This window comes from Ambystoma mexicanum, chromosome 10, assembly GCF_040938575.1.
Source record: "Ambystoma mexicanum isolate Mex_15411 chromosome 10, UKY_AmexF1_1, whole genome shotgun sequence".
Taxonomy (NCBI): Eukaryota; Metazoa; Chordata; class Amphibia; order Caudata; family Ambystomatidae; genus Ambystoma; species Ambystoma mexicanum.
In genome coordinates this window covers 1652315782-1652338165 of record NC_090932.1, presented here as the reverse complement: position 1 = coordinate 1652338165, position 22384 = coordinate 1652315782, and the positions used below count along the sequence as shown (strand labels likewise).

The window sequence follows — 22384 nt, the reverse complement described above, 5'->3', positions numbered from 1 at the left end:
TGAAGAAGAAGAAACCCACCAAGGAACAGCCCCTCTTGGGACTTCCCCAGTGATAGGACATTTCAAATGTGAGCAATGTTCTGTCTGCAGCTTAACTAAAAAGCTTAAGTGTGGACATCAATGGAGTCAGTCGGCAATGTAAGACTTTCTCGAATTGTAAAAGTAAGAATGTCATCTATGGAATGAAATGTCCCTGTGAGCTAGTATGCATAGGGATAACTAAACGCGACGTGCGCCAAAGCATTTGAGAGCATCGGTCATGTATGAAGAATAAGGTGGTCGACAAATGACTTGTTGATCATTATAAGGCTAAAAACCACGGTATGAATGATATTTTCTGATTTGTCATTTGGCAAATGAAATCGAATGAAGGAAGGAATCAAGAGAGTATCCTCCAGAAAAATGCAACAAAGATTTATACGAAAAGCTGATACTGTACAGAAGGGCCTGAATATATGTATTGAGTGGGGTTCTCTGATTACTTCCCACAAACTCCAGCAGCTCACACGGTGACCAGTTTCAAGTAGCCAACCAGACCCCTCCCCAAGTATAGTAGAGATTTCTGACCTTGGTTCCCTACATCCAGCGGAGGGGAAGCCAGGTACTTCGTGGTCTGGATCACTTATGTTTATTGACATTATTATCTTCAGCAGAGGTGAAGCTTCATGATCCATATTGCAAGTGTAACCTTTGTGCGCTATATAAGCGCTTTGGCTTTTTTGAACTGCGTCAGTATTGCAGAGTTGTATGGCTATACGGCTGGATTTAGTTTCAGTGTTCCCACAGCATGTGTTTTAAGATGCACGGTCTGCTCCAGCCAGGATGTACAGTACAATTGTACAAATGGTTAATTGATATTTCCGAATCGGCAGTCTGCATGTAGACTGGCCCTTGCACAGCACGTGAGGAAGGGGCCATGTAGCTTCACTCAGTATTTTCTTCTAGGAATTACGCCACATTGGTAGGGTGACATTCATGCAGAACCCCTTTTTTTTCCATCGAGAGGGACACAAACCGAATACCCGGTACCTTTCAGGCGTTCCAGGTGATTAGTGCAAAGCAAACCCGTGCGCACCGCACCATAGCGTGCCCTCTGACCGGGTTACACAGAGGCTAATTGAGAGGCACAGGAACATAGCAACCCGGTACCTTGAATGTGTGCTAAGTGTCTACGGAAAACAAATCCTTTTTTTAATATCTCAAGTGTACCGTTCCGTACATTTTTCGCTAGCCTGCTGACAAGCAGGTGCTAATTTATTGACGCTCCCTTTGCGAGGTGACAGACTGAGGTGGCCGTGATTTCAACAGTAACCCGCTCGGGTCATGGCCGGGCCCGAGGCTCAATGAGTCTATTTATAGAAGCTCTACAGGTGCAGCAGACAGCGCGCGAGTGAACATGGCAGCAGCCCCATAGAAACAGGAAACGTTCCATTCATGAGAAGCGTTTTGCTCCCAACCTGTAACCAGAGACGATTCGGTATGTATGCATTTAATTTCACTGTGACTAAGACGTGTCTCGAGGACACTATCAGCAATTATGTTGCACCCAGCCCCGCTCCCCCCGTCCCCCGTAGCAGTTTGTAAGTGTCATTGCGGGTCTTTTTTTTATTTTTTATTTTTTTACTGCTGGAAAAGGGGAACCTGTAAACAATGTTTAGTTACTCCGTGTATGCACCAACAGATGCAGTAATTGTGCTGTATAACAACATGAGTTCCCAGATCAGTCGAGGATTGGGTAAGAGCATGCGCGTTGCAGTGTCTATTTTTGTATAGATTTGTATGCCTCGCTTCAAGCTGTTTACATTTAGTGCAAATGGGTTTGACATTTTGGTGTTTTGCAGCCCGCTGTCACTGACACATGTGCACTTATTGTACGATTGTGTTCACTTATGCAGGCAGATTTTAGTAATGCCTACAAAACATCATGCAGTCAAGAGCAATATGCTCACGCCCTCCTGTAAATGTCCTTAAAGATGAGTCTGAGGTTGTAGACTGCCATTGAACAACAAGGGAACAACAATGTTCATGTTTCTTCCCACAGAAACAACATTATCAAGTAAACAGTAGTGTGGAGTCCAGCTTCTATTAGAAGTCCCAGAACCTATTTTTGTCCTGGAAGTCTCTGATATGGACATGGTAGTACAGCCTATCTGCTAGGTCATAGGTAGCATTGCTAGCATCTATACTTTAGAAATCACAACAGAGTAGGGAAGGTATGTATATACATTTTTTGTAGATTTGTTCTATGATAAAGGACAATCCAACACCATGAATAAATCATTTAGAACAGCATTTGCAGCATCTGAAAGGGAGAGCTATCAAGAGTCCCAAGTAAGCATTTGAACCCTGACCGTTTTGAATGAAATATATCTTGTTGAGAGTGATTGAGTTTGTCACTGATGGTAGTTTGTATTTGTTTATTTACTTGCAGGTGTGAACATTTGAGAATAAAAGGGTCTACTCATGCCATATATCTGGTTCATTATGGAGAGCTATCTTTTGTTTGTCCAGATGAAGGCCTAGACAAATTGAGGGGTGACAAAGTTAAATCCTTCCCCATTAGAGGCCGAAACACACGTCTGTCGACATTTTGTTTTTTGTTGTACACATCACGTTTAAGTGTAATATTGCAGGTCTGAGACTAAACATGTGATATTTCGTTTAGACTGTCATTTGCTACCAACATCTGTTGGCCATAAGAAAACACCAAAATGGATTTTGAATGCTGTACATGGCCAGAGGAAAGACATCTAGGCTACCCTTCCAGACACACGTCTGTGTCATAGAGAAGTGAAATTGCTGTTAGAAGTATTGTTAGTTATGTTCATCATTTTATCCTTTAGTAGCATTTTGAGTCCCTTTTACTAACCCCCATCAAAAAACGATTGTAAGAAATAGTCTACCAAGAGTGCACGCAAGACTGCCATTTGGTCTACTGAGAATTCTTTTCACCATTTGATACAATGAACATGTTTATGTTTGCACATTAAAGCGCATAGTACAGAAATGTTCTTGCAAGAAGAGAATGATTGAATGTAGTGTGACTGTAAGACTGCTGTTTATAAGCGAATGGTCATAGTCATTACGATTGAACGTTTCTCCTATTGGTGTTCTTTTGTCTAGATGATCATCCCGGTAGAGGGAGACACTAGTCCGGTACCCACCTTTTTCAGGTTGCATTGTGGGTAGCCACAATCTTAAGTGTAAATGAGGTCCTCTGCACTGTGCCCGGATGAAGTCTGACAAGATGGTAGGAGGGCTTTTCGAATTTACACTGGTGTTGGGTTTAGAGAAGAGAGTACCCTTTAGTGGACCTGTAGGGTTTCCACCAACCAAACATACTGAAGATGTGCCTTTATTTATTTGGTGTAAATCTACCTAGTACTTCAGTGGAGAAGCAGGATCACCCCCGGTACCAGAAACACAGTGATCTATTTCCCATGGCTCATTGCATCGGCTGGTCAGATTTCTTTTTAGTCTAAGCGAGCGATTCATGCCGAAAAGGAAAAGTGCTCCAAATTATATTTGTAAGAGGGAAAGGTGTGCTTTCATATCAGGGTAGAGGTTGGGGAGGAAAGATGGTCACACGAGTAAGGGGTGCGCTGGGGAGCCTGCTTGTAGAAAAATGTTGCATGACGTTCTCTGAAAACAAAAATGCATGCTACAAAAGGAGTAATAGGAGACTGCGAGGCTGGATTTATAGGATTTACACAAGGCGGGGTCCTAGAAAGGAGGAATGGCGTACGTGGAGTGTTGCGGCAGGGATTAGGAAGACTTTTCAATTGTTCAGCACGTTCACATTCTCCTGTAATCGAAAAACTATGCATTACTGCATGAATAATTACCATAGTTGGTACTGTGGGGATAGAAACTGGCATGGGAGCAGTGAATGTGGACATTTTCCGGAGGCAAATGTCTGAGGAAATTATTTATTGTGCATTTGTAAGGCGCCTAAACAACAAATTGTGTTTCAAAGCACCCACAGGGCAATAGGGAGGGACCATGGGAGTAAATTAGATATAATTTTAGCAATGGTGAAGTTATTAGTGGCGGGACTCCCTTTCTCCTGTGCACCTCCTCTTTTCTTGTTTCTGAATCAGACCAGCAGTCTGGATCCTGGTTTGTCGGGGAACCAACTCCGGGGTTCCCATTTGTTTAGAAGATTTATGGGGATGACAAACTCTGGATTAGTTGGGCGCTGTTAGGGTATGATGGTCCAGTGGTCGCTGTTGAGCGAGTTAATCAATTACATGGTCCAGTCAAGTCTTAGTCATTAATTTGGTTGTTTATTTTTGGTTAATTAGCACCAAAGAAAACATCATTGTAGAAATGAATGACCATTTTTGACATGGTAAATCGCTACCCAGCCGACGCGCGTTTCAACCTAAGTCTTTTTCAAGGCTGTGATTAGTGAGTTGGTTTGATGGTGATGTGATGCACACAGTGAAGTGACATGGTGAAACCCATTGTTATTTATGACATATATATTCCATCCAATATGCATACATTAATAGATAGTTTCAGTAATGAGGAATAGAAGCACATTGTGGCAAAAGATTGGTAAGTCCGTGATCGTGAGTGGTGGTGACAGGGTGGATAACAGGGCAGAACCATATAACAATTGATAGGTACATTTGGGCATAACGAGATGCATAATTACAGTTAAAGTAAAATGAGACAGAGTAAGAGACAATGTACCAAGGGAGACAAAGGAAACAAAGAGAGTCAATTAGTTGAGTCAAACGGTCAAGAGAATTTGGTATGACAGCCTCGTTGGAGGAATTTAGAAAAAGAGGAGTCTTACCCAATTGAGTTAGGGGGTGGGCTTCAAGATGCTGTAGGCTGGTCCTCCCAGATAAGGGCGCCAGGGGGGCTGGATAGCCGATCTGAAAGGTAGATAGATAGGGTTCTCAGCAGGGATGGGATCCATGGACGAGTGGCAGAAGGGTGACTAATGTGGTGTGCCCTGAATGGGCCGCGTGGTGACTTGCAGACTGGCAGATGTGGTGACCAGTAAGGTGAATTCATTATCTAGCGGGAGAGGTGAAGGTGCTAGGTTGTAGCAATTTGGCAGGAGGCCGGGGGGGGACGTCTATGGAGGGGCGTTAGATGCAAGGCTTACCGTTGGCCGGGTCCGGCGAGTTCGTTGCGTGCGAGCGTTCTCGGAAATCCGTGTGCTTCAGAACGGCACTGCTTCCGGGAATTTATAAAAGCATAGCGCGGATTGGTTGGTTCATCGAGCGGTGTGATTGGTCTAAGGAGACCGTCCCGCGGGTTGGTAGCTGTCAAGGTTTACGTCACAGGGGTGAAAAATTAATTATCAATTTGGACATGACCAGACCGAGCCTGGTCCATCAGACGGATTAGTCTGGTAGGGTGCTGTGGAGGGATAGCCCTGATGATATGTTTGAACCAGTCATGGCATGCAAGTGGCCGCGTGGTGAGTTATGACGTTGCTATAGGATATGTCCCTGAGGGTTGCAGAATTGGTAAGTACCCTAAGTATAGGTACAGTCAAAGTGGAGGTGAGGGGAGGGGGGGGATGTAATGTGTCCCCCTTATCTGTGGGCAGGAAAGGCAATGGTGCGTTGGCCCAGAGGTGGGCAAGACCTTGGTGCAATGGGGGCAAGAGTGCCAGACGGTAGGATGGAGGTGTTGGTATGGGCTTTATATAGGATTAGTACATGGAAGGAAGTTACATCAATTGCGTCCCTACTACATGTATTAGCAGAAACCCTCACAGGTTTATGTATGAATATTTACAGGAAAACATGGAAATCATGGTCACTATTTAATCCAAAAGTAACGGCGCGATATTTGCATATCAGCATTGCTTCTTTCTGGCGTAGTTGGAGTTCTCTATCTCCGCCCCTTATGTTGGTTGATATTTTCTCCAGTCCCACGAAGGTGATGTCTTCCTTGTTGTCCCACTGGTGTTCTTCCTGCCAGTGTAATGCCAGTGGATATCTGGTGTCCTGGGAATGTAGGGAATTAAGATGTTCCCTGATCCTTGTTCTGAGTTCTCTTTTAGTACTCCCAATATATTTACGATTACATACACAGTTAATAGCATAAACCACAAATTTGGATTTACAGTTGATGTATTCTCTGATTGTATGTGTGTCACTGGTACTGAAAGTTTAAGTCTTGGTCGTTGTGGGAGATTTGCACATGGAGTAGCTTCCACACTTATAGGAGCCCACTAGTTTGTTGCTGGTGAGCCAGTTGCCATCGGTTTTTGAAATAGGCGCCATGAATGATGGACTGAGGATGTTTTTGAGTGTTCTGGCCTTGGTATAGGTGAGGATTGGCTTGCCTGGGATCCATGCCTTGATATCTTCATCTATTGATATGATATGCCAATGCCTCTTCAGAATCTTCTGTACTTGATGGCTATCACTGCAGAACTGGGTAATGTATCTTACTAGGCTGTCATTTGTTACCAGTTTGCTGGTGTGTACCTTGGGAGTCAAAAGTGAGCTGTGTTCTCTACTGTTAGCCATAGCTATGGCTGCTTGTATTGATTGTTCCGGGTATCCTCTCTCATGAAAGCATCTGCTAAGTGTTGCACATTCATTTCCATATGATGGCCGGGGACTGCAGTTCCTTTTAGCTCCGAGAAATTCACCTTTGGGGTATTATTGATTACAGATCTTTGTGGGGTGACAAAGTTAAATCCTTCGCGATTAGAGGCCGAAACACACGTCTGTCTACATTTTGTGTTTTGTTGTACACATCACGTTTAAGTGTAATAATGCAGGTCTGAGACTAAACATGTGATATTTCGTTTAGACTGTCATTTTCTACCGACATCTGTTGGCCATAAGAAAACACCAAAATGGATTTTGAATGCTGTACATGGCCAGAGGAAAGACATCTAGGCTACCATTCCAGACCCACGTCTGTGTCATAGAGAAGTGAAATTGCTGTTAGAAGTATTGTTAGTTATGTTCATCATTTATCCTTTAGTAGCATTTTGAGTCCCTTTTACTAACCCCATCACAAAGCTATTGTAAGAAATAGTCCACCAAGAGTGGACGCAAGACTGCCATTTGGTCTACTGAGAATTCTTTTCACCATTTGATACAATAAACATGTTTATGTTTGCACATTAAAGCACAGAGTACAGAAATGTTCTTGCAAGAAGAGAATGATTGAATGTAGTGTGACTGTGTAAGACTGCTGTTTATAAGCGAATGGTCATAGTCATTACGATTGAACGTGTCTCCTATAGGTGTTCTTTTGTCTAGGTTATCATCCCGGTAGAAGGAGACACTAGTCCGGTACCCACCTTTTTCAGGTTGCATTGTGGGTAGCCACAATCTTATGTGTAAATGAGGTCCTCTGCACTGTGCCCGGATGAAGTCTGACAAGATGGTAGGAGGGCTTTTCGAATTTACACTGGTGTTGGGTTTAGAGAAGAGAGTACCCTTTAGTGGACCTGTAGGGTTTCCACCAACCAAAAATACTGAAGATGTGCCTTTATTTATTTGGTGTAAATCCACCTAGTACTTCAGTGGAGAAGGTGGATCACCCCCGGTACCAAAAACCCAGTGATCTATTTCCCATGGCTCATTGCATCGGCTGGTCAGATTTCTTTTTACTCTAAGCGAGCGATTCATGCTGAAAAGGAAAAGTGCTCCAAATTATATTTGTAGGAGGGAAAGGTGTGCTTTCATATCAGGGTAGAGGTTGGGGAGGAAAGATGGTCACACGAGTAAGGGGTGCGCTGTGGAGCCTGCTTGTAGAAGAATGTTGCATGACGTTCTCTGAAAACAACAATGCATGCTACAAAAGGAGTAATAGGAGACTGCGAGGCTGGATTTATAGGATTTACACAAAGCAGGGTCCTAGAAAGGAGAAATGGTGCACGTGGAGTGTTGTGGCAGGGATTAGGAAGACTTTTCAATTGTTCAGCGCGTTCACATTCTCCTGTAATCGGAAAACTATGCATTACTGCATGAATAATTACCATAGTTGGTACTGTGGGCATAGACACTGGCATGGGAGCAGTGAATGTGGACATTTTCCGGAGGCAAATGTCTGAGGAAATTATTTATTGTGCATTTGTAAGGCACTTATACAACAAATTGTGTTTCAAAGCACCCACAGGGCAATAGGGAGGGACCATGGGAGTAAAATAGATATAACACTGTAAAATAGAGGCGGACCTACTAGGCCTAGTCAGCATTCAGAAAGTGCAAGCGCAGGGAGAGAGACGTAGGGAAGCTGGGGGGTAAGTGCTTGGTGAATCAAGTGGAAAGTGCTAGGGAGTGAGCAGCTGTAAGTGCCTAGGTGGAATGGTATACCACCAATACATGGCTAAGTGCAGGCCTGCGGTGGCACAGGTCAGTGGGTGCCAAGGCAAAGTGCTAGGAGGGGCGGAGGCTGTAGGCGATTGGGAGTGGGAGGCGAGGACCCAGGAGAACACAGAAGGCCCTGGTCACCAATCTCAGCAACTGTGAGGTTTAGCAGAGGAGGGAGGAAGGGAAGTAGGAGGTGAAAAGGAAGGAGGGGTGGGGTGGGGTGGGTGGGTAGATGGCTGTGTCACTGCCAAAGGCCACTGCTTGTAGGATCTGGTTAGTTACTAGGCGGGGGAGGGGGGAGGAATCTGTCTTGACCGTAGGTCCCCATATTTCTTAATAGAATTGGGGCAACATGGCCAAAGGTCCAGAGGATCAAGCATTACAAAACCCTAGCAATTCACTGTAAAAACTTTAGTTGAGCCAGAGTTAAAATGATAAGATTCATTGCAACCAAACGCATGAAATTCGGCGGGTGTGGGAAGTGGCACTCATCTTAACTAAGAGTTCACTCACCCTAGATCCTCAGCTTACGAACTGATAGAAGACAATTGCATCATGCAGGACATCTCTGGGAGGGAGGGTTAAACTGGTGACCGCAGGAATCGCCTTAAATTGTATGGCACTGTGCCCTTGATAGGCGTTATAGGCAGATCACTATTAATGCAAAGGCTGCTTATATAGCACCCTTTTGCTAACAACTGGGGTTGTTAGTGGGACAGGGTGATGTGACTTGATGTGTCCTGGTCAGGTGTACCGAATCCTAGTGTATTTTTACTTCTATTGGTTTGATGACGATGCTTGAGTCTGTGTTATCTGAAGGGAGGGGCCATGATCTAATGGGTTGATGCGCTTTGGCTGCGGATGAGCCGCTGATGTGTGTGAGGGGGATTGTGATGCATGGAAGTGGATAGGCCTGTGGCAGCCGTGTTTATAGGATTTGTGTGTTCAGTGTAATGTGATAGGAGATTCTAGAGCAGAGTCATTTGAGAGAAATTGGTAGACAAACACGGCTACATGTAGAGAGGACGAGGTGTTAGGGTGTCATTTGGGACTCAAGTAATTGCTGACTTCCGGGGAAAGGAGCGGGGGGTTTGATTCACGTTTTTGATATTATTGTTAGAAATTATTGTTAGAATTCTTTTTGGTTCTGATGCTTTTGACCTGAAGGGGTTTTTTCCCCCCAATGTTCTTACTCTGGTTTTTTTGAGCCATGAAAAAGCGCATATCTGCGGTAAAATCATTATACCTTTAATGCATCTTAACCTTGTGTCACATTCACAATGGATTATAATCTTTGTTTGAAATTTGGTGACAAAGATCCTAATTAAAATGCAGCACTGGGGATCTATGTGAATACTGGGCATCCGTTACTGCGTAGCCGAAAATGTTGCATCCATTACAATTAATCCATGTGAAAATAAAGGCAGGAGAGTACTCTCCCCTCACTTCTTCCCCCACTTTAATAAATACTGTAACCTACCCCCAGCTATATTTTCACATAGATTTGCTGTAATCTATAAGACATATTCAGCTGTGCATTATTGGTATGCCCAGTAAACGGGCGATGCCCAGTGCTTGAGGACAAAACAAAAAAGAATTGCTATACATAGGTTTTGGGTATTTAAACAATCCCTAGTTCTACACAAATATGCTCAGGATGATCGACTATCGTCAGACTTCCCACACTTTGAGACCCTTTCCTTGCGATTGAAGGTGTCTGACTTCGTGGGGTGTTCTTTAAACAGCTGTTTGAGGTATAGCTGAGTCATCCTTCTTCCCAAGCCAGATGTTGAAGCAACTGGTCTTTAGATGAGATGAGAAGGAAGGTTAGTATGGATGCGTGTGAAGTTCAGCAGGTAAAGATTAGTGAATCACAGTCCAAGATGTTGTCGATAAATGGTGGTGTAATTTTGACGGAGTCTCTCTGAAGAAGTGCAAATCTTCCACTTGTGGCGGCTCTGTTGGCAAACATGATTTTATATCCTGTGAGAATGGATTAGTGAAGAATTGATGAGTGTTGCCTCAGAGAGTCAGGTTTCTGTAATGAAGAGTAGGTCTAATTTGTATTCGCATAGCAGGCTTTAAACTCCAGAAGACCTGACCAACACTCTTGCAGCCCTCAAATCCCCCGGTTAAAAAGACTACATCCTCGCCTCCTCAATTATGAAATACATCACAGGGGAAGCATTCGCACTACTTCCCATTGTCATCAATGCATTCATCTCACAAGGTGAATGCGGGTCGGGGGATGTGGGCGAAGTGATCAATCTGATCACTGTGCCATGCCGTAAATGGCGTCAACATTTTCCTCAGCACAGTTATGGGTGGCGCATTGATCACATCGATTTTGTCTGGAATGGCAGGAAGTGAAGGAGGGTCCCAAAACTCCCCTGTGCTTTGTCTAGGTGTGACTGAGTGAAACCAGTTCGGATTGACTGGCTGGCCACCCTGCTGTATGATTGATAGCCTAGGCTGTGAATGAATGGGAACTTGTATAAAAGGTGAGGATTTTGGGACTAGAGGTGGAGTCGACCACTGGAGAGGAACATACGAAGCAGATGAGGTAAAGAGACGCCAGCAGCATCCTCTTGGACCACAAGGTGCCCGGTGAAGCTCTGCAGCTGTGCTGACCCCATTTTCATATCGACTGGGAAGACGCGTATCAGATGACTTCCTCCCTTGGGCTGGTTGGGACCAACTAACCTCAAGACAAGCTTCCGTTTGGCACAACTCCCAACTTGCTGTGCCTCACCAGAGCTGCAGAAGCCCAATGTCAGGGGTCCTAGGACCATTGACGAGTGCATAATTTTGTGAAGTCCGAATCCATCCAAATCTTTGTGGGCATCCAGAGGACCCTGTAGAAGCAGGAAATCTTGATCCAGCGTCCCCCGTCCAGAGTCCAGGACCGAGGGAACAAGCTTCTTCCAACCAGAGTTTTTCATTCTTCATTGGTGCCGAGGAAAAGATGCCAAAACACAGAGGTGCCGCTGAAACAAAGGAAGTCCATTGCTGGGGAGTTGCTCTCCCGAGTACTGCAGCAGGTGCCCGCCAGACATCTTCCCTTTCGTCACCACGACCAAGGACCAGGAACAGGGTCTGCCAAGCTGTAGCAACGAGGAATCCAGCTGGAACCATTTTCTTCAAATCAAAGGTACTGTGTGGCTTGGGGTATTCATCTTGTAGCCATAGGTTGTGCTTACTACCCTGGGAAGTGTTTTTTGGAGTTGACCTCAACACACCTGCACTGGCCTAACGGTCTGTGCTCTCTACAAAGTAGCTCACTTGAGTTACAGTGATTTCTTCTAAACTTGCTAACTTTGTCAAGACTGTATCTAAGAAGAATTGCTTTTATCCTTTGCTGATGTTACTCAAGATACTCTGATTTACAATCCCAAAAAGGCCAATAGGAAAATATGGGATTGGGATTGGAATAACACCAGGAAAGAGTGTCTAGAGAAACGCCATCAAAAGATCTATTTATCATTGGATAAAATACCTCAAACCCCAGAATCTTATGGTTTCCCTCTGCAAAACATTGTGATTTGTTTATTTGTTTCCAGCTAAATGTATGCCACACGAGACAGATCATAATGGAAGCTAATTCTTCCTAATGCAAACATCTGTCGGTTTTGATTGTCAATTGTCTCCAGCTAATGGATTTAAGAAAGAAATATTTTTATCATTTCTTCAGCGGTTATGGAATGGTCACGCCAGATATGTTCTGGAATACATTGTGTAATACTCAATTGACAGCTACGAGATTAGCGATTGTTAATTTTCTGGTGGGCTTAAAGCTGGATGAAGGTGCATAGTTATAGAAAGAACTGTGCATTGACTTATGTGAAAATGCAAAGAATTTTAAAATTGAGGATGGTGAAGTCCTTGAAGGTGGCAAAGGTGAGGAGTGGGGATCAAAGCTCTTAAATGTGACTAATTTTGTAATCTTGTAATCTTCTATTTTTGTAATATGTTCCTTCAAGAAAAACTGTATAGGAATTTTAAATGATTTTTTTAAAAATGATTTTTCAATTAATCATCTTTTTTAACATGTGATGTATTGAAAAGTTATTTCAATAACTAAATCAGTAATAAAATAAAAAAAGAAGTGCATCAGAACTATTGACTTTGTCCATTGACTTTGGCTGTCCTGGCTCCCTAAAGGCACTCTTCTGAACCTATTGGCTTTGGCAGTACTTGTTCCCTCGTAGGTTATAATTGTTGACACTATTATTGCTGGGATAAAAGTCTACCTGTCTCCCTTTGGGAGGTTGTAATTGTTTTACAAACTGTTCAAAGTATGTTCTAAATCTTATTCCAACCGTTCCTTCCTTAAACAACTCAATAACTGAATTGGTAACCACAATAAGTGCAATAGTGACTTTTTCTGAAGGTACTCTGTGTCCTGGAACTTTTGTTAGCATAAGAAAAGGATTTACCAATTTGTATTGTCTGTAAAAAAACGGAGTCCTAATTTCATTGAATGTTACTAGTAGAAAGGGCTTTTTAAAGAATCATTATTTAAACCTTGCGTATATTATAAATAAATATTTATATATATAACTTTAAGTGTTACTTGGCTACTTCTACTTACTGATTTCGATTGTACAGCTCTACAGCTCACAGTACCCTTCTTAAGATAAGCCTGGCTGCTCAGTCACACTACCAACTTGTGTAGTACAGGCCTATACTAAAAAGTGGGTTACCTAATACCAAGCAGATAAGTCTTTTGCAATCCCACATCAGCTGGACTGCACTAATTCTTACCTTACACAGTCATGAAATGCAAAACCAGTAGTAGTAATCAGGGACTCACTTAAGGCACAAGGCGCTCTTCTCCTGCAATGTCTAAGACATGGCTGGGCGACGTGCAGTAAGAGACCCTCAAGCTTTGTTTACTCTGAGGAATTCTTGGCCGGCCAGGGTCAGAGTGCTCCATTTAATATTAATCAACCAGAAGCACAGTACAGCTGTAATGTAAGAGTTGATCTTACGGGGCAACAGTCAATATAGTGTGATCAAGGAAGGGCCACAAAGCTGGGCAATAGCCAGTCCATCCGTGCAGATTTAGTCCAGCATCACTGTAGTGCAGCAATGATTCTGGCTATAGAGTGAAGGATGTAGTGGCGTGAAGAGATTGAGCTTCTTAAGTGAGTATAAACGTGGCCGTCCAGCAGTTCAGCTGGTATGGTTATGAGTGTGCCGCAGGGGGGAAATCGGGCCGACTACACCTGTGCACATCCTTACACCAGGTCCTCCAGTCCAGGTCATCTCATCGCTCTCAACTTGCATGTCTATAATTTGATTTTTGCATTGCTCTTATGCGGTGCAAGCCACCCACGAAGGCGGAAGCAGTAGGGTCAACAAGATGCCAAGAGTCCTGCATTTAATGCATTCATTGTTGTGTTTTTTTTTTAAGATGCCAGTCTGCAGCCACACTTGGACCAAATTGATCAGATTGAGGAGCAGGTGGCTGCACTGGAGCTTGCAGCCTACAAGTTGGACGCTTATTCTAAAAAACTGGGTAATACATTGTGGTTTCACACATTTCGGATTGTACAATATAGCTCAGTAGAATCGTTGTTGGATTATAACAGCAAGACTTAAAAAGAGCATTACTAAAGCAATTATCTGAAAAAATGTGCATAGATAAAATTCCATTTAAAGTATGAACAGATTTCACAGAATTGTTAATGTTTCTTTATATGGCAATAAATGCAGTTTACAACTTGGCAATAAACCGAGACACCGAGTACGGGGAGTGAGAAGGAATATTGGTGCAGGTTTCTTGCAGGCCCTAACTTACATTGCAATGGATGCAAAAAACAGTGGTTAAATCCCCCCAGCAGCAGACAAAACAGTGAATGCGTCAGTTCATAGGTGGAATCGGTGACCATGGACGCCACAGTGCGACACTATCATCCATAGACATACAATATAACCCAGAAAGGTTGAGTTGGCCCATGTCCAGGGTCAAATGCCCAGATAGTCCTGGCTTTTAAACTCTGTTCACATTATAAAGTGTTTTTCTAAAGCACTTCATACCAGTCTGCCTCAGCGTATAAGTGCTACCTACAATAACCAGTGTTGACTATTACCCCAACCTTTAACATTATTAACCCAACTCTTAACAGTACTTGATTTAACAACCTCTGAAGGGTGAAAGCCTTATTCGGCCCTACCACATGATTCAAGCTTGAAAAGTTCAGGCTGGTCTTAAACCAGAGGCAATCCTTTACCCATTCCACATAGAGCATCTGGGACCAGGAAGGATGGCAAGACCGCATGCGGTTCAGTAGGTTTATTTGAAGATTATGTGCAAGTAGAGGTCAAAAAAGGACACCAATCCAGATGGTCGTCTAGGGTCAATTCTTTTATACTCTGCTGAAGGTTGACTTGCCTTTCCAGTTGCTGGCTCATGGGTTTCCCAAATCCTCTTCCTGAGCTAGATGCGGGAGTGACAAGGTCCCATACCCTGCGACTAATACTGCACTAATTTCTTGCGGGCAGAAACGTTGTTGGTTGCAGTTGGCAGAGCTCCCTCAGCTGAATTGAACCATCCTTGAATTTCTTCCCACTTCACCTCTCTGAGCTGTTTGTTGTTCTCTTGACCCAGTCCCATTCTTCCCCTGCCTTCTCTCCTGCCTAGAGACCATCGGGCTATTTTGGCCGATTCTGCCCCGTTCCTCTTCTGGCTATGCTTCACTACTGTATCATCTCAGCTTTCCCCCAGCTACTTCGTACCACTGTCGCTTCTACTGCTTTCTCTACTTTAGTTTCACTCACTGACCGTTTTAGCGATCAATCTACCTCCTAGTGTGGCTGTCTTCCTGATATCTCTGCTGTCTCTGGTTGTGTCTCTTCCACCATTGTTATGACTTCTTGCTTCAGCGTGTTCCTTTTGTTACCTCCTCCTGCCCATCCTGAACTTTATCTGCTACTACCTCCTTCAGAACCATCCCTCCGAATTCTGCACCACTTCTTCAAGAGATTACCTCCATCTACAACTCTTCACCTCCTCCACATTTTACCCCCTCCCAACTACTCTGGATATAGCCAGTGCTTCCAACTCTTCACAACCTCCTTCAGCACTTTACCACCACCTCCCAACATTATTACCTCCTGCAGCCATCGCTCTCTAATGCTGATGTTTCCACCTCCTCTTACACTCCAGTCCTCAGCTTCCTTCTGTCTCCTCACTTTTGGGTCTGTGGGCCACATTTCCTATATGCCGCCAAAAGAGCCGCACAGGAATCCCACAGATGCACCCCAGGGGAAGAGGTAAGCACAGTAGGCACAACCTGGCCAGGTAGAATGGATAGTATGGTGTACGAGGGGTGAGCAGGTAAGTGGATTGCGCTGGGGGATGCAGGTGGAGGGCAAGCTAGCAAGTGGGTTGGGGCTAAACTATTAATAAAGGGCTCTGGCAGGGCAAGGAAGCCGGGGATGAAGAAAGGCAATGTGAGGTGGGTGTGCTGCGGGTGCTTGCAATGAGGAGGTCCAGGGAATTTCTCTCAGATTAACTGGTTCTATGACTATTCGTGGCCCATTTGCGGCTGCTCTGAGGCAGCCACAAAAAGCAGTCTTTTATTTTAGAGCGGCCGCAAATGGGTGACTTCTAGACATAGAACTGTCTCCTCCTCTTCAGTCTGTAGCCTGTTTCAAATGAGAGCCTCTTGCTCCTGCAATCCATAAACTCTGAATGAGCGTCCTCATGTATATAAGGCAGTGACCCCTTCCCTTGGGCAGGACCTCCCTCCAGTATATACAATTGTGTAGTGGGAGCTGGGCTTATAAGGGTCTGCCCTAAGGCCACATAAAGTCCAGCCGTTATCTTGTATCTTGGACCTTGTCTGGATATGTGGCTGGTGCTGTTCTCACCTGCTTCCAACCTCCCTGGTATCGCCTTCTTATTACTTATTTATTTATTGTTGTTGCTTATATAGCGCAACAAGGGCATCTGGGCGCTTGATTGCATGAAATGTTGCAGTTGTTACACAGGTTGCACATGTAACAGGTATACAGGAAATATTTACTTATTTAAACTTTTTGCAATATTATACATTTTCACATTTTATATATATATGTATATATATGCAATTTTATACAGGTATATGCAAGGATAGGTGGGGTGCATGCTTTGGGGTAGGCAGCGTGGGCATCGGGTATGTGCTTCAGTAGCACAGTTTGTATGTGAAGAGGATGGGTTTTGATCTGTTTACGGAAGATCTAAAAGGACTCCTAGGCTCTAAGTTGGACAGGCAGGGCGTTCCAGTGTTTGCTGCCCATTGTGAGGAAGCTGCTACCCCCTGCTTTTTGTAGTTTGAATTTGAGGGTGACGAGGCAGTGCTTATAGGCTGCTCTTGTGGGTCTGATGGATTGAGGTTTGGAGATTTTGTCTGCCAGGTAAGCCGGGGCTGCTCGGTGAAGACATTTGTGAGTAAGCGTGAGCGTTTTAAACCAAATCCGTTCTTGGATGGGTCGCCAGTGAAGTTTTAGTCTAGTATCTGAGATGTATGCTGATCTGGGGATGTCCAGTGCTGCTTTGATGGCATTGTTTTGAAGGATCTGGAGTTTATGTATGTTGTAAGTCGAGGTACTGGTGAAGAGGGCTTTGCAATAGTCTAGTCGGGTTAGGACTAGGGCTCTGGCCAGCGTGATGTAGCTGTCAGGAGAGAGAAAGGGTCTGCAGGACTTGATAAGTTTGCATGTGTAGGAGGTGACTGAGGTGGTGGTGTTCACATGTTTGGCTAAGGTGAGGGAGGAGTCTAAAAACCCAATGTTTTAACCTGGTTGGAGACTGTGATAGTATTACCATCGATGTTAAAGAGTTGAAATTCAGTGCTGAGTTTGTCAAGCCTGATTTGGGGGCCTATGAGAAGCAGCTCATTCTTGTCGTCATTGAGGCACAACCCGTAGTGTGCCATCTAAGCCTGTATAATTGGATAAATGGCGTTGAGTGTGAGGGTATCGGCGGCATCGTCTCCTGTGATGGGTATGAGGACCTGGGTGTCATCGGCATAGTTGGTCTAGGTGATGCCCAGGCCATCAAGACGGTCAAACAGGGGCTTTGTAAATATGTTATACAAAATGGGAGACACGCATGAGCCTTGCGGTACTCCACAGATGACAAAGGTGGGTGGTGCTTCTGCCTTAGGTGAGAAGACACTCATAGTTCTGTCAGAGAGGAAGGACTTTATCCATTGTGTGGCGTTGGGTGAGAATTGTGCGGCTGTGTTTAGGTGGTTGCACAGAATACTATGGTCCACCAAATTGAAGGCAGCCGAGAGGTCCAGAGAGCAGGGCAAGCTTCCCTTTTATCTTTCATATCGTCCATTTGGACTTTTAAATCTAGAAGGGCTATTTCAGACCCAGAATGTGTTTTTTTTTTTTTCCAGGTATTTCTGAATTTGGAGGTAGGCAACTCTGTCTAAAATGTTTAATAGAAATGAAAAGGTTGTGATGGGGCGGTAATTTGTGGGGATGTTGGGGACGAGGGAGGTTTTTTTTAATAAAGGAAGAACCCATGTGTTTTTGAGATCCGTAGGGACACAGTTGTTAGTGAACGAGGCTTTTATAAGGTTGGTGATGAGAGGTGCAAGTTGGGTGCGCAGTCCTTGATGACTGAAGGTGGGCATGGATCCCCTTGGCATGTTGAAGGTTTTAAGCTTGAGATGATTTGGATAACTTCCGTGTTTGTAAGCATCCAGAATTGGAAAGGAGGCTTTCCTGAGTTGTTGATGGGTTTTGGTTGGTGATTGACTGTGTCAGAGGGGTTTGTTAGGGTATTCTTTTTAGCAGATATTTTATCCTGTGGTTGCGAGGTTTTGTCCAGGCACCAGCTAGCATTTTTATTGCAGTTTTCTACCGGTGGGATGGGGGTTTCGAACTCTCTAAGGATAGCAAATAATTCTTTGGATTTTGAATTGGCTTTAGCGATTCTGGGCCTGATTCACAGAGCGTTTTCCTATTGGATTGTGTCCTTATAAAACGCTTCTGTGAATCGGGCCCTCTGTCGTTGTACAGAGCGCTTTTGGTTTTGAGGACTAGAAGTTTATAATCTCTAACGGTCTTGAGGAAGGTGGTTTTATTTAATTCGGTGGGCAATTTCTTCCATTGGGCTTCCGCCTTTCTCTTAGTTTTTCTTAAGGTGTTTAGTGCGGGGGTGAACCATCCGTTGATTTGTGCAGGTTGTTTTGCTTTGCGAAGTGAAGGGGGGGGGCTAGTCTCATTATGGCTGGCAGTATTGTGTCATTGCATTGTTTGGTCATAATGGTAGGGTCTGGGTTGAACTTGCTTTGGGTTGCTATGAAGGGTTGCAGTAAGGGCAGTAGAATGTCAGCCGTTATGTTTAGTTTATTTTTGGTTGGGGCTGCTGGTGCTAGTATAGGGTTTACGGTCCTATTGGTCAGTGTCTCGCTTTTTAAAGGTTATAAAATGGTGACCTTGACCAGGGATAATGAGAGTTGGATGAGACGGTGGATTCGCAGTTGATGTCTGCGAGCCAATCGAGTATGCAGCCTTTCACATGAGTGGGATTCGGGATCCTATGAGGGCTGACATGGTGTTGGCTAAGGCCAGGGCATTTCTGTCCAATGGGTCACGGTAACCTAGGTTAAAATCACCTAATATGATGGTTTGTGATTTGGCTTTTGAGTTAGAGGATAGGATTTGTGTAACATCATTTTTGAATGAGAGTACATGCCATGGTGGTCTGTAGATGAGATGGATGTTTAGAGTGGCGATCGAATTCAGAGATTTTTTTACTGATGGGTGTTCCCCAGAGGTAATTGGGGTAGTGGGTGCCTCTATCATATTTAGGGAGGTTTTGGCTATGATGGCCACGCCTCCACCTTTGGCTGTGAGTCTGCCCCTTCTGCAGATAGAGTAGCAATCTGGAACGGCGAGGGACAGGTTAGGGTCAGCTGCTGTGTGCAGCCATGATTCAGTTATCGCAAGGAAGTCTAGTTTATGGGAAGTGCTCATGTCTGCAATGTCTAGTGCGTGTGCTGGTAGGGGTCTGGCGTTAATGAGGCTCGTAGAATGTTATGGGTGGGAGCTGGTTAGTGGGTGTGAAGGACATTGAGGTGGTGGGCATGGATTTATGCGGTTTTAAGTGTGAGGAGTGGGTTTCTATTAGAGATGGTAGGGGTGGTGGTAGAAGTATTATCTCTAATGACCTTAGTTCTGGATGCAAGGTTGTTGTTTCTGAGTGCTGTTGGCTATGGGTTATTGGTTCATGGGATGGTGCCCTGAGGGGAGATAAGGAGGTGTGGCGATATGGCGCGGGCTGATTTGAGGCCATGCTTGGTCGAGGACCTGCTAAAATGGCTGCGTAATGAGGTGGCCATATTGTGATGAAAGGGCGAGTGCCTCTGTGGGACGCTAGTGTGGCAGTGAGTTATGTCGCGCTAATGGACGGGAAAGTCAGAGGAGCACGGGCAGGGGAGCGCACTGAGTAGTCATGAGTTAGGGCAGTATAAAGGCAAGTGCACACAGGCAGGTGGGGCACTATGTAGATATCAGTAGTACACAGAGCATAACAGCGGGCACTATGTAGTTATGCAAGGGACCCAGAGCAATACAGTAGCAAGTGCACACGTGCAAGTGATCAAACACAGTGGGAACTGTGTAATTATGCTAAGGACACAGAGCAATACAATTGCAGCTGCACACGGGTAGTGGGGGTGCTAGGTGATTTTAAAATTTACGCAGTGAAGCGGCAAGGTAGCAGATGCCTAGAGAAGCTGTTGCACGCAGCGTGCAAGCGGTGAGATATGATATGGCCAGCTCCACAGTGCAGAAAAGTACATAGAAGTAAGGCGCACTGGCACAAGCTCAATGTTGATAGGGAGAGTTATAGTAGTACCGCAGCTGATCCAGAAAAGGCACTTACGTGGTAATCGCTGTGGCGGGGGCATGCGTAGTCCGTTTTCGTGGGGGTGTAGGTTATGAGCTCAACACAGGGTGTTAGAGAGGAGGTAGCTCTGAACATAGTGTGTGGAGGTGGTGAAAGTTGTTTTTCAAAAATGGGCAGGATGGCGCTAGTTCGTAGGTCTGTGCAAGTTGGTCGTTGGGGTAAGATCTTACCGCAGAGCACGATTACAGTAGGTAGCCTCTCAGTCTGTCTCGGTCAGGCTCAGTCAGGAGCCTTAATAGTGGGCCGGCTTCAACTGCTAGCGTCCCCTGATACGGTAAATAAGCTGCTGGTCAGCCAATCACAATGCACGTGGCCATGTTATGGTAAATGTGCTGTAGATTTCGGTGGCGGCCATCTTGGAATTGGATTACCCTTGTGTTTTAATACCAATAGTGTAGTGAAATTGCCTGTCTGGACGCTCGGTTCCCCTTATGGTCAGGCAGGATCAGGGGCATGGAAAAGTAGTGCAGAGTTGCGTGCTATAAGCATAAAATGCAGAAATCAGCTGATGCAGCTGAATATCGTGATGAAAGCCCACGGGCTTACCACAACCTCGGATCATGGTTCGGTGGTGATACCTGGTCACACTGCCTCCCCAGCGTGTGAGCCGGATGTCAGGGAATACCTAGTTAGGCTAAGGAACCATTTGATGTGGATAAACATCTTCCCGCATGAGGAAACATTAACACTTATTTGTGGCCAGCAGAATGGGGCTAGTGGACAATGAGTGTTTGGTGCAGAACTTGTGCAGTCGGCATGCGTGAATTCAATTGAATGAATTGTGTTTCATGGTTCTAACTTTGTGTCTGCAGAACTCAGGCGGTCCTAGTTTGTGTGTTCACCAGATTTCCCCAATAGCTGTACCAATCACAAAAGTTTAGCAAAACCCTTGCTGACCACCTCAGGCGAATGAGACTATCTTCCATTAAAGGAGAATGCATCAAATGCTACACTAAGGGTTTGGATCTGGCTAGGGGGATGGAATGGTTCTCCATTAGGACTACTGCTAAAGATTAACAAACTGGGAGTAGTGCTTTCCTTATTAAGCTGTCATGGTGGACTCCTGTAATGTGGTGGGTCCTGACCGCTGGACTGGTCTGGCCTGAGGCAATGAGTTAGGTTCCTTTCAAGCAACCACCTGCAGGAGAGTGAATTAGGGAGCGTCTCCATTCTGCCCCTGGCCCATCATCTACCTGTGTGAGGAGGTACCCAGCCCACTTAGTCCCTCCTTATGACCAACAAAGCCAGTCAGGTGACTTTATCACACCATGTAGCTATCTGCCTTTGGCATTCTGGTACCTATAATCCTGCAATTAGGAAGTTCTCCGTCTAGTGGTGGGCCCCCAAGAAAGGGAATCGGGGGACAGCTTGTGGATTATGGGACCCAACTGGCCTGGGGAGGATCCTTCCTTGGTCCCAATCGCCTAACAGGGGGCAGCTCTAGAAGAGAACTCTATGGCTCCCCTTCCTGATTTGCAAAGCCTGAAGGTCTGTCTGATCAGACACAAAATCACTGTCGGAGAAAACCAATGCTTTCAAAAAACATAATCGTCTCAAGGTTTATCCTGCAATTGTTGGAAAACATCACAGCACGCCAGAGAAGTTGGTGTGAAAACCTGGCCCTCCCTGAGCTCTGCATGCCAAGGCTTTATACCTCAGTGATGGTTTGCAATTTTCTTAATGCAGGTTTTCCTGCAAACTTACGAATGTACCAATGGATTGTCTCGCGGCAAAGAGACAAAATTGGAAGTTTACCACAAACCCGATCCTACGAAGAGTACCAAGACTTGTAACAGCAGCTGGTACACATGCTGGGAGAGCAGGAGACCTGGGTTCTTCCCAGGCCATTTTGGGCAGTACCAAGAAGGGGATAGCGGCTTCCAAGATAGCATACTGGCCAGATGAATGTTTTATCCCGCTCCCGACGCCAAAGTTAAACCCAGGTGAAGTTGGAAATTGGTCCTAATGTCAGCCTTTTTCCGAACATCAGAGGAAGCTACACCCAAGAGGGAGGGGTTATTGCCTTTTATAAACCGGCGACCCCAATCAGTCTGTGGGTTGTTGGAAAACAAGGTTGATGGACTGAGGAGTAGAAGGGTAGAGGAGGTACTACCTCTTGAGAAAGCCCTGAGAGGCACATTGCAGACAGAGGAAATCAGAA

At 44.9% G+C, this 22384-nt stretch overlaps 1 protein-coding gene across 1 annotated transcript in view; it reads left to right on the top strand.

Moving 5' to 3' along the window:
* The window catches only part of BLOC1S2 (biogenesis of lysosomal organelles complex 1 subunit 2), a 79159-nt gene that overhangs the window by 37015 nt on the left and 19760 nt on the right, over nt 1–22384 (top strand). Inside the window, exon 4 of the mRNA XM_069620072.1 lies at nt 13723–13827. Within this exon, the coding sequence (XP_069476173.1) occupies nt 13723–13827 (105 nt within the window). The remainder of the gene's footprint in view (nt 1–13722; nt 13828–22384) is intronic.